Source organism: Somniosus microcephalus, chromosome 6 (genome assembly GCF_052327205.1).
Source record: "Somniosus microcephalus isolate GS21.2 chromosome 6, FLI_Smic_1.0, whole genome shotgun sequence".
Taxonomy (NCBI): Eukaryota; Metazoa; Chordata; class Chondrichthyes; order Squaliformes; family Somniosidae; genus Somniosus; species Somniosus microcephalus.
In genome coordinates this window covers 209,853,874-209,866,391 of record NC_140992.1, presented here as the reverse complement: position 1 = coordinate 209,866,391, position 12,518 = coordinate 209,853,874, and the positions used below count along the sequence as shown (strand labels likewise).

The window sequence follows — 12,518 nt, the reverse complement described above, 5'->3', positions numbered from 1 at the left end:
ATGGGAACTGAACCTGAGATTTCGGTATCGCTCAGATACTCAATTAATAAACTCATTGAGCCATCAGGAGAGCTACAAGTATTTCAAATAGAATATTAAATAATCTCCCTTCCCAAATTCTTTTGAAATGATTTCAAGTTTTTTTTATAGCAGAATAAAGATGTTACTTGTGCATAGTTAATGAATAGTGTGAATCTCCAATCATTGGCAGAAATTATGGTCAAAGAGCAGGGACCCAACACAACTAGAAAATAGGTAGTGTGGTTACTGAGTTACTACAAAACACATACACACTCATATACACACACCCATATACACACACCCATGCCAATGAATAAAATGACACCGCCACAGATCATGGAGACAGACTCAAGGTTGTTGAAGGTCTGTGTCAATTGAAGCATCTTTATTGTGTTGCAGGTTTAGTATTTCACTTGACATTTAGTATTATCAAGGCAATTATCCTTGTTTCTAAGCTACGCCAGACTTAATAATAGCTACTGCTGAACTGATACCTCATCTGAACAATATAAACTTCACAAAGGACACCCATGTGCGATGGGGAACATAAAAAATAGATCATTTTAATCATCTCCTCTTGAGATCATGAAATGAATCTTATCTTTATATCACCATTTAATTAGAAAGCTGCCTTGAGGTCCTCTGCAGAGTGTATACACTTAATGAAACCAATGGCACCGAACATCAAATCTAATTGTATCATCAGAATTACTGTAGCATAGTAATTACTGGAACACAATGATGATGAATAGAGACTCAGTACAGCATTGTGTTGCCTCTCTGTGTAAAAATGCAACCCAACCAACCACATTTTACATCCATATTTTAAAAATATACAAATTAACTTGGAATCTAGTTTAAGGAGGGGGACACAAATCAGCCAGGTTTTTCCTTCTGCCTGTTATCCAGTGGCATTTGCTGGAATTTGTTTATGTGTGGTTTTACCTTGGGGGTTTACCCTAAATATTTTCCTTGGGTTCAACATCACTGGCCACTCCAATAAGCAGACCTTGCATACCCTCGGGACCAGACTGTGCCTTTATCTGCCCAATATATGGGTAAACGTAGCAAGATCCAGGGATTAAACAAAGGACCCTTATCACAGTGTTCTGTCTTATTGAATATAACATCAGACACTACATGATCTTCCTAACTTCATTAGGTAGAAAAATGAACATTCTATCAGATCGTAGCTTAGGCTATAAACCATTAGAAAAATGCATTGAACGTTAAGCAGGTAAATGAACAGTAGTAAGTACAGGAAACTCTTTGGTATCCGGCACCAACGGGACTGGGATGGTGCCGGTTGATTAAAAATTCTGGATGACGGGGAGGGTTATCTACCAAGGCTATTTTTAATAAACAAAAATTAAAAAATCAAGAAATGTGCAGTATACAGTAATTGGGTATTCACCTACAGAATGTTGTGTTAAATGGATGGTGGAAGATGTTTGATTAAGTACAGTACTGCCAGTTGAGGGTAATCCATAACTCTTTAATTACTTAACAGTAAAACAAAACTTATACAGTAAACGACTGTATACAGCGTGGGAGAGTCAGACTTCTGTTACAGGGGTATTGAGGTGTTTGGACTTCCGACAGTGCCAAGAAGCCGAGTAGTGGCAGTTTGGAAAACTACCCCTACTGACTAACTCGGCCACCATGGGAGACTCGGACTCAGCAACATTTCCGGTTATTGAGGTGTTGTTTTCGGAGTGAAAATTTTGCCGGTTATTAGAGAATTCCGGATATTTAGGTGTCGTTTAAACGAGAGTTTCCTGTACAAACAGTATCTCTACATTACAAACTTTGCTTTTCTCCTCAAAATGCCAGAAACAACTATGCCTCTTCTCCTTCACATACCTTCAACATAAAACTAACCCTTGGAACTTAACCCATTACTCCGTATGTGGCTTGTTACCATAGTCTCTGATTAGCCTTTTACCCCTAACAGTCTCAGACTGACTGCTATCTTGCTGCAATGCATACTAAGATGTAGTTCCAAATTCCCAGAACAAAAGGACATTAAAAACTGTATTTCTCAAAACTATATTTAGATGGCCAGCCACTCTCAGTCTTCCAAATATCAAGAATATTTGCTGGTCACGGTAATAATCTCAAGCACCCTTTGAAGCTCAAGATCTGTAATTGTAGGGCATCCACACTTACCCATACAGCTATCAGGGACGTTGCTGGACAGGATAACACGAACTCTGAACTCAACAGACTTAGTATTAAACCATATTTTGTTCCATATATTCCATATATTGTCTACAAAATGGCCTACAGTCTATCAGACTATCTGGTGTATTCTCTGCAACGTGCTGAATCAACTAACAGTACTTAATGTTCACCTTGTGTTTACTGTGACCAGCAATGAAGAATCCAATAAATAATCCACTGTATACAAAATTTTTCATATTTGTCACATTAGGCATTTTGTGAAGTCAGGATTGGGTTGGGCATTGATTGCTGCACCCCCCACACCAAACTGCATCACTAGCCAACACCTACAGTATAGGCTGACTTGTGAAGAATGGCCAATTGGGCGAGGTACTGGAGGACTCCAGCATGGGTCAACACCTACAGGAGACCAGGAATTTTACTGACATTAATTAACTCACATTGGAAACATTAGCTTCAAAAGCTGGCTTTTCATTTGATCATGTGGCAGGATTCAAAAAATTGATCACTTTTACACGATAAATCAACAAGGACCTGCTGAGAAATGAGTTGCTCTGTCTGTGACACTGGTACCCCAGTCATGTCTGGGTGAGATCATTTGTCCGCGGTGCTGTGAGGACTAATCATTGTCAATTTTTTAGAAAATGAAGTGTCAATGTAACTTAGTAATAATATGCTGCAACCACTCAACTGCTGGGCTTGTTAAACATAGGCATAAACATAGGAACAGGAGTAGGCCATTCAGCCCCTCGAGCCTGTTCCGCCATTCAATTAGATCATGGCCGATCTGTATCTTAACTCCATTTACCCACCTTGGTTCCATATCCCTTAATACCCTTACCTAACAAAAATCTATCCATCTCAGTTTTGAAATTTTCATTGACCTAGCCTCAACAGCTTTTCGTGGGAGAGAGTTCCTGATTTCCACTACCCTTTGTGAAGAAGTGCTTCCTGACATCACCCCTGAACACCCTAGCTCTACTTTAAATGTCATTTACGTCTTTCAGATGAGACGTTAAACCGAGGCCCCGTCTGCCCTCTCAGGTGGACATAAAAGATCCCATGGCACTACTGTATTTCGAAGAAGAGCAGGGGAGTTATTCCCTGTGTCCTGGCCAATATTTATCCCTCAACCAACATCACTAACGCAGATTATCTGGTCATTATCACATTGCTGTTTGATGGACCTTGCTGTGCGCAAATTGGCTGCCGCGTTTCCTACATTACAACAGTGACTACACTTCAAAAAGTACTTCATTAGCTGTAAAGCGCTTCGGGACGTCCGGTGGTTGTGAAAGGTGCTATATAAATGCAAGTCTTTCTTTCTTTCTTTTAACAATGAGACACTCATATCACCAATCCTGGCTGCTGCTAAAATATCATTAGGTTTAAGTAAAACTGCATAGCAAAAGTTGGAACTGCATCATATACGGCATGGACTGCAGTGCACAGTTTCTTCTGCAGTGAACACAGCAAGGGAGCTTTCAGACCAAGCTGTGTCAGGCACTGAGACTACCAGTAAAACCCCCACACTGTAACATTCACACTTCTTAAATGGAGGTTAAAGTTCAATCTTTTTACCTGAAATCCTGATGATTTCTAAAAACCGTGGCACCCAAAAATGCTTTTAACACATCCAGAATTATTCCATATATCCTTTCTAAATGTCTTAAAAGTTCAATTCAGACTTTACCACTTTTTGGAAAGGCACAGCTGCTTTTACGTTAGGTCACAATTGTAAAAGTGATACCTGGGACTTTGACGCCAAGTGCAAATTACCATGTAAATTGAACCATCCTATTCCCTTCTTAACTTGCAGATGATTAAAAAAAGCCTGCCCGAAGATATGACTTGCACACTGGATTTTAAGGTAAACAGACCAAATACATTTCCAACCCACTGTTGCTTCAAATTTTATATAATGATAGACATGTTCCCTCACTGAAAGGCATTTGCCACAAAATGACAAGTTTCTCAATTTCTAAAATCAGGAAACGGATCCAGCTGTTAATTCTCATTCTGACTACCAAACCAGCATGTTAAAAATCAGGATGCCTGTCATCTTGGGCTGCCACACATTTTTTCTTCATAGATACTGATAAGTTAGTAATTTGTTTCTGAAACACCTTAAGTATATATTTTATGTGCAGCTATTATAATACACAGTCCATGTACATTTGGGGTGTTTTCTATTTTATTTTTTGCGCAATTCTTGCATAATTCTCCTTTTCTTGGTTCCTGTTCTTTTGTATTCCTTGGTTTCTTCAGTTTTTTTTCCTTCATTGCATCCTGTTATGCTCTTTTTCCTCTTGTAATTTTTTTCTCGTTTCCCCGTTCTTTTCCTAGTTATCCAATTTCTCCTAGTTCCTCCCAACTATTTTCCCTGGTGCACCCCAATTTCCTCTACTCCTCCAGTTTCTCTCTATTCTTCCCATATGCCGATCTTTACCTCCAGTTTTTATTTTCCCAATTATTACCTGCTTCTCCTTTGTTTCCATCAGGTGGGCAGGGAATGGAAAGCACACTGCTTCAGGTCGGAATCACAGGTCCTTGCAATTCTGGGCAGTTGGAGGACAACTCAGAACAAGTTCACAGTGGCTGACATCAGCACAGTCCTGGTGCCTTTTCTGTCGACTCATCCGCATTTCAGAACAACTATTTGCCTTTTTTATTACACATAAGATACACAATTATCTCATTACTTAGGTTACCGGTATATTTTGTATCAAACAGCACATGTTGGCCTAAGGCAGGCTCCGCATTCCCAGTAACTTTGGCTACTTGTACCTTCAGCACTTGGCTGAGTCTTCGCCCTCATAAAATTTTTGTGAGGTTGGAAGATCGGCTCTCGAGTCTACCCTTTCAAAGTCATTCAATGCAAATAAAAGCCAGTCATGTGGTGCATGGTAACACAGTCATCTGTGCAGCTGGCACTGAATTCTGACAGTAAGCCCTCAAACGGCTACAGTTTGTGGGTTTTTAAAAAATCTTCTATAAGCTTGTTCTATAAGTCTGTTAGGACTACTACCTCTGATCAAAAAGAGTGCGATAAATTGCAAACCCATAAAGAACTGTGAGTTACATCAAAATAGGGTACATTTTCATAGAATGCAAAATTAATGAGACTTGATAGGTCTGTGAAAGTAGCAGCAGGAAAAGCACATGATACTACATCATTTATTAACAGATTTCTCAGAGGTGCAGAAAGCTAGGTTTCTACGATTCCACGGATTGCAGCAGCTTTAACCAACTCCCGTCTGGCTGGTCAAACATTCTGCTGATTATTTTCATTATTATATAAAACTTTACATCTATTTTACGAGCCAAGAATAATCAGAATATATTTACAAGATAGCTGTGCACGGTTTGTGTTGATGCAAAGTAAAGCGCTTTGCTTTGTCTCAATGCAAACTGTATCGTACAAATTGTGAGTGAAATTGGCCGGACGGAATTCATGCAAAGTCTCAAAATACGCCAGCTGCCTGAGAACCTTTTAAACTATTTCGTCACAGGATAGCTACAGATATCCAGATGTATAAAACATACATTCGCTCCCATCGCAACAACATTTACATAGCGGCTTTAATGTAGAACCAAAAATCCCAACGGGCTTCTGAGGCTTATGTAAAAAAATAGATGCCAAATAAAAAAGGGGTGAGATGAGTTTTAAGGAGAATCTTAAAGGAGAAGAGGGAGGTGTAGAGGTTTAGGGAGGTAATTCCAGGGCATGGGGCATCAATAGTGGGACAAATACAGGGGGATGCACAAGGGACTAGAATCACTTGAACAGAGAATTCAGCGGGGGCTGCGGGGATGCAGGGCTGGAGGATGTCATGGAGGTAGGGAGTGGAGAGGCCATAAAGGGGTTTAAACACAAGGGTAAGAATTTTAAATCTGAGGCATTGGTGGACCGGGAGATAATGTAGGACAGCAAGGACAGGGGTGATGGGTGAGGGGGACTTGGTGCTGGTTAGGATATAGGCAGCAAAGTTTGGATGAGCTGAAGTTTACAGAAGGTGGAGAATGGGAGACTGACCAGGAGAGTATTGGAATAGTCGAGTCTGGAAGTGACAAACGCATGGATGAGGGTTTCAGCAGCAAATGGGCTGAGGTAGGGGTGAAGACGGGTGATGTTACGGAGGTGGTAGTAGACAATCTTTGTAAAGGAGAGGATATGGAATTGGAAACTCAGCTCAGGGTCAAATAGGATACCAAGGTTGCAACCATCTGGTTCTGCTCGAGACAGTGTCCAGGGAAGGGTATGGAATCAATAGAGAGGGTACAGAGTTCGTGGCCAGAGCTGAACACGATGTCTTTAATCTTACCAACATTTAGCTGGAGGAAATTACAGCCCATCCAAGACTACATATCAAACAAGCAGTCTAACAACACAGAGGCAGTGGAGGGGTCAAGAGGGGTGGTGGAGAGGTAGAGCATCACCAAATTGTCTCTTGAATGAATCTAAGGTTTTTGCCTCCACTACCTTACCTAGAAGATCATTCCAAATGTTGATTAATCTGTGTGTGAAGAAGTTTCTCCTGACATCTGTCCTAAATTGTCTTTTGACTGGTTTTAACTTACAGCGCCTTGCTCTATTTAATTTAAAATCTACTATCATCCACAAATACTTTTCCATTTCATCTTTAGCTATTTCTATACCATCCATGTGACACTCGTTTTTCCTTTCCATGAAATTCGCTGGTGGGTGAATCAAACCTGCACAGTCAAAGGCAGACCACCAGAGTTAGATCTGGAGAGGCACTGGAGTAATAATTTTCTACTTTGTTAAGTGTACTTACTGCCGCCTGTCGTTCATAACATAAACTGTAAACTTTAACATAGATGCTGGTTAGAATGTGGAATTCTGGAGACATGCTGGAGACAATAAAAGATAATTTAACATTCTCGGGTTTGTTCACACTAATTGCTGCTGTGATAACTCTATTCATTTGATCTCATCGGGGGAGATTATCAAGCTCGGCTGGTATATCCTGCTCTTGGGTGGGTGAGTAGTGAGCTTTAACAAAAAGCTGTCACTGGGGTAAGGTTGACTGAAATAAAGATAGAAGACTGCAGGGAGAGGAGGTACTGCCCTGGGCTGAAGGCCAGAATACAGAGGAATTCTTCTGTTTAAATCAAGTAAGATGACCTACTGATGTGGGTAAGTGTAGCATGTTCATTATATTGTACTATTTTATTGATTGAAATAAGTGAATCCGATCATAACTGTTGCGCCATATGTTCTTGTATTGTGAAATAAAACAGCTTAATCATTTGTATTGAGCTTCATATCACTGTGTGTGCTTGGTCTTCCTGCATAGAGATTGGAACTCATGAAACATACATAAGACATGAATATTCACTGCAGGTCACAAGGAGGTGCTATTGTTACATCCCTGGGTTGCACTACTGTAGATATAGGGCAGTCTGAGACAATTCCCATAACTGAGACTGCTTAATGCCACTGAACTTGAGCAGTTATCTACGGCAGATGCAAATTTGTAGCGGCTGACTTGTGCGGAGAAAAACACTAGTGCAAATCTGAAGGGCCGAATGTTTCTGTATTGCAACATTCTAAGATTCTATGAAATATACAATATATTATTGTCAGGGCAAATGACTTGCAGTGACTGAATAAAACAAATTCCATTTTTATTACCAGTATTTTAGGATTCGAATCCCATGCCTTTCCATGAAACCTTGATTACTATGTTATTTATCTCTTACTGTTTTTACAGCCCAGGATGCATGATGTAGCAGACTGGAGGTAGACGTGTGGGCTCTAGCAGTATTGGGATGGGGTATGGAAGAGTTGTAGGATTTAGAAGCAGTTATGGGGGATGTTGGGCTTTGGCAGCATTGAGGGTTGGTTCTGAGGTAAGGTACTCTTGCAGAGGTGAAATGTGGTTTTGGTATGTCTGGAGGATGAAATATGCATTTGGTTTAAGGAGCAATTCCAAGGGTCTGACAGTGGTGGTGCGAGGGGGTTCAGGGTTTGGCAGCACAATAAAGGTGGGGAATGTTGTGGTCGACCAATGTGGGGGGGATGTACTGGTGTCTGTTAGCACTAGGTCAGAGGGTCCCAACACCGCCTTCAGTGTGCCAGTGCAGCCTTCGGTCACCTGAGGAAGAGAGTGTTTGAAGACCAGGACCTCAAACCCAGCACTAAGCTCATGGTCTACAGAGCAGCAGTGATACCCGCCCTGCTGTATGCCTCAGAGACATGGACCATGTACAGCAGGCACCTCAAAGCACTGAAGAGGTACCACCAATGCTGCCTCCGCAAGATCCTGCAAATCCATTGGCAGGATAGGTGCACCAACGTCAGTGTTCTCGCTCAGGCCAACATCCCCAGCATCGAAGCTTTGACCACGCTCGATCAGCTCCGATGGACGGGTCACATTGTCCGCATGCCCGATACGAGACTCCCAAAACAAGCGCTCTACTCGGAGCTCCGGTACGGCAAGAGAGCCCCAGGTGGGCAGAGGAAATGCTTCAAGGACACCCTCAAAACCTCCTTGAAAAAGTGCAACATTCCCACCGACACCTGGGAATCCCTGGCCCAAGACCGCACAAAGTGGAGGAGAAGCATCCGGGAAGGCACCGAACACCTCGAGTCTCTTCGCTGGGAGCAAGTGGAAGCCAAGCGCAAACAGCGGAAGGAACGAAAGTCAACCCAAGCACCCCACCCACCCACCTCTTCAACCACCGTCTGCCCCACCTGTGACAGAGACTGTAGGTCCCGCATTGGACTCATCAGTCACCTGCGAACTCATTTTTAATGTGGAAGCAAGTCATCCTCAGTTCCGAGGGACTGCCTAAGAAGGAGAAGAAGAAGAGAGGGCCCCTGGAGATAGCAGTAGTGGGAAAGTGCTAGGTTCCATATCAAGCAATATATAATCTTTTCCTCAACTAAACCTGCACCACGTCCTTAAAAGTGGAACTTCCCCCTTTACTATTTTAAATTTGATATATTGGAGACCAGGAGCCAATGTAGGTCAGCAACGACAGGGATGATGGATGAGTGGGACTTGGTGCAGGATAGGATACAGGCAGCAGAGCTTTGGATGAGCTGAAATTTTATGAAAAGTGGAGGATAGGATATCGACCAGGGAAATATTGGAATAGTCGAGTCAGAAGGTGATTGATGTGACCTGTGTCTCGTTAAACAATTGTGGATAAAACTTTAGTTTTAAACGATTTTTCAATCTTTTAATGACATTAAAATAAAATTGTACTACTAATTACTCAACCACAGACTACTGTTGTGATAGGAAATCTGTACAAACAAAGACTTGTACAAATGACACAACTTTTACCTGAGCAAAAAAAAACACTGCTCAAAACCAGTGGCATCTTGGCAGGGAACCCAAGTCACCGCATTCAGGTTGTCAGCATCAACTGGATTTCCAGGAGGCATTCAATAAGGTGCCACATAAAAGGTTACTGCATAAGATAAGAGCTCACAGAATTGGGGGTAATATATTAGCATGGATAGGGAATTGGCTAACTAACAGAAGCAGAGAGTCGGGATAAATGGGTCATTTTCCAGCTGGCAAACGGTAACTAGTGGGTGCCACAAGGATTGGTACTGGGGCCTCAACTATTTACAATCTACATTAATGACTTGGATGAAGGGACCGAGTGTAATGTAGCCAAGTTTGCAGATGATACAAAGATGGGTGGGAAAGCAAGTTGTGTAGAGGACTCAAAGAACCTGCAAAGGGATATAGATAGGCTAAGTGAGTGGGCAAACATTTGGCAGATGGAGTATAATGTGGGAAAGTGCGAGGTTATACATTTTGGCAGGAAAAATAAAAAAGCAAATTATTATTTAAATGGAGAGAGATTACAAAATGCTACAGTTCAGAGGGACCTGGGGGTCCTTGTGCATGAAACACAAAAAGTTAGCATGCAGGTACAGCAAGTAATCAAAAAGGCAAATGGAATGTTGGCCTTTATTTCAAAGGGGTTGGAGTATAAAAGCAGGGAAGTCCTGCTACAACTGTACAGGTTATTGGTGAGACCACACCTTGAGTACTGCATACAGTTTTGGTCTCCTTATTTAAGGAAGGATATACTTGCATTGGAGGCAGTTCAGAGACGATTCACTAGGTTAATTCCAGAGATGAGGGGGTTGACTTATGAGGAAAGGTTGAGCAGGCTGGGCCTATACTTATTGGAATTTAGAAGAATGAGAGGTGATCTTATTGAAACATATGATACTGAGGGGGTACGACAAGGTAGATGCAGAGAGGATGTTTCCCCTCATGGGGAAATCTAGAACGCGGGGGCACAGTTTTAGAATAAAGGGTCGCCCTTTTAGAACTGAGATGAGGAGGAATTTCTTCTCTTAGAGGGTCGTAAATCTATGGAATTCTCTGCCCCAGAGAGCTGTGGAGGCTGGGTCATTAAATACATTTAAGGTGGAGATAGACAAATTTTTGCAAGATAAGGTAGTGAAGGGTTATGGGGAGCGGGTGGGAAGTGGCTTTGAGTCCAAGATCGGCCATGATCTTATTGAATGGCGGAGCTGGCTCGAGGGGCCAAGTGGCCTATTCCTGCTCCTATTTCTTATGTTCTTATGTAACTAGTTTCTAATCATTCAAAATTTCCTAATATATGGCAATCAAAATAATAGGATTCTACTGAAAAGAAAACATTGAGACTATGTAGAAAGTAGGGTTGCCAACTCTGGTTGGACCTATTACTGGAGGTTTTGGCGCATGACCTGTCTCTTCCAACCACCCTGCCAGTTGAACAGGCTTTTTCCCCCATCTCCAATATTTTTACAATTAATAAGCAAAAGTGTTCAAAGAAAATGAATAAAGAAACAATGTTTTTAATGCCCCAATAATTTTTCTCCTCAGTTGTTCACAACAGCGTTCAGTATATATTAATATTTAAGTCTTGATAGACTCCAAGACAATGCTGAAGGATTGGCAACCCTAGTGGGAAAGGAGATGGTAATGATAGGGAAATGTGGGTGTGGGTGCAATACATAAGCCTACACACGGCACCATATTATCCTGCCATCAAATGTTGCAGATTTAATTATTTGCTGAACTTGCTGTGATTTAAAGTATGTAAATTTGCAGCACCCCAGAGACGGTCTCGCACACACGCTTGCCAGGGGGTCGCTCTGGTTGCCTGCCTCTCTTCCGCAGTCTTGCCCATGTCGCAGTTGCGGTGTCCGCTTGTGGTCTTCCGCGGCCGGTGGGCACCGCAGGGCCTGGAGGGCACGGGTGGCGATCTTATTATTTAATTTGATAAGTTTCCTTTGTTTAAAGTTTTTTTTTCTCGACAGGTTGTGCCCTTCTAGTGTCAGCTGTGGCTCAGTTGATAGCACACTTGCCTCTGAGTCAGAAGGTTGCGGGTTCAAGTGCCACTCCAGGGACTTGAGCACATAAAGCTAGGCTGACACTACAGTACAGTGCTGAGGGAGCGCTGCACTGTCTGAGGTGCCATCTTTTGGATGAGACGTAAAAGATCCCACGGCACTATTTTGAAGAAGAGCACGGGAGTTATCCCGAGTGTCCTGGCCAATATTTATCCCTCAACCAACATAACAAAAACAGACTATCTGGTCATTATCACATTGCTGTTTGTGGGACCTTCCTGTGTGCAATTTGGCTGCCCCGTTTCCCACATTACAACAGTGACTACACTTCAAAAGTATTTCATTGACTGTAAAGCGCTTTGAGACGTCCGGTGGTCGTGAAAGGCGCTATGCAAAGGCAAGTCTTTCTTTTTCTAAAAAGAGGCACATTTGTTAGGTTTTTTTGATGACATCCTTCTAGTTTTAATTAAATAGAGGCGCGCGCACCCACTATCCGGCTGGGATGTTCCGGCAGTGCGCGGGGTCTGTGCCTGGTTCGCGCGTCGCCGTCAGCCTGGAGCGCGAGAAGCGGCTGCGGCCGCGCGCAGGCGGCACCTCCTCCCCCCAGCGGTGGACTCGGCGCCAGCCACCGCTTCCTTGCAGGTTTCGGGCACCCACCTGGAAAGTCTGTGAGCTGAGCGCAAGCGAGGAAGAGTGCGGGTTCAGGTAGGTGCGTGGCCCGGTTACTGCCTTCCCTTGCAGGCTCAGGCCCGGTTGGCGGAAAGCACCGGGTCCGCTGGCCGATAAACTGGTGCGCCATGTCGCTGCGGCCCAGTCACTGGCGCAGCCTAGAGCTGGATTGATTACACTGAACTCCATCCCATCAGTTTAACACATTACGCCATCTAATTTACAACTCCACAGGAATCCAGGAGTAATGTCACTAAAATGATCCAGTTTATCTTTGTTCAGCAAACCCTCCTCCACAAGTAAA

General features: G+C 42.8%; 1 protein-coding gene across 4 annotated transcripts in view; it reads left to right on the top strand.

The window, feature by feature from the left end:
- Positions 1–12,065: 12,065 nt before the first annotated feature.
- vrk3 (VRK serine/threonine kinase 3) overlaps positions 12,066–12,518 on the top strand; it is a 39,950-nt gene continuing 39,497 nt past the window's right edge. The window contains exon 1 of one of the 4 annotated variants that reach the window (XM_085991346.1): positions 12,066–12,254. Coding sequence is in view for 2 of the 4 variants with exons in the window: in XM_085991347.1 (XP_085847473.1) it covers positions 12,473–12,513 (41 nt within the window). In the remaining 2 variants the exon portion in view is untranslated. Of the gene's footprint in view, positions 12,255–12,392; positions 12,514–12,518 lie in introns of those variants that run through there. The other 3 variants (XM_085991345.1, XM_085991347.1, XM_085991343.1) reach the window with 3 other exon arrangements.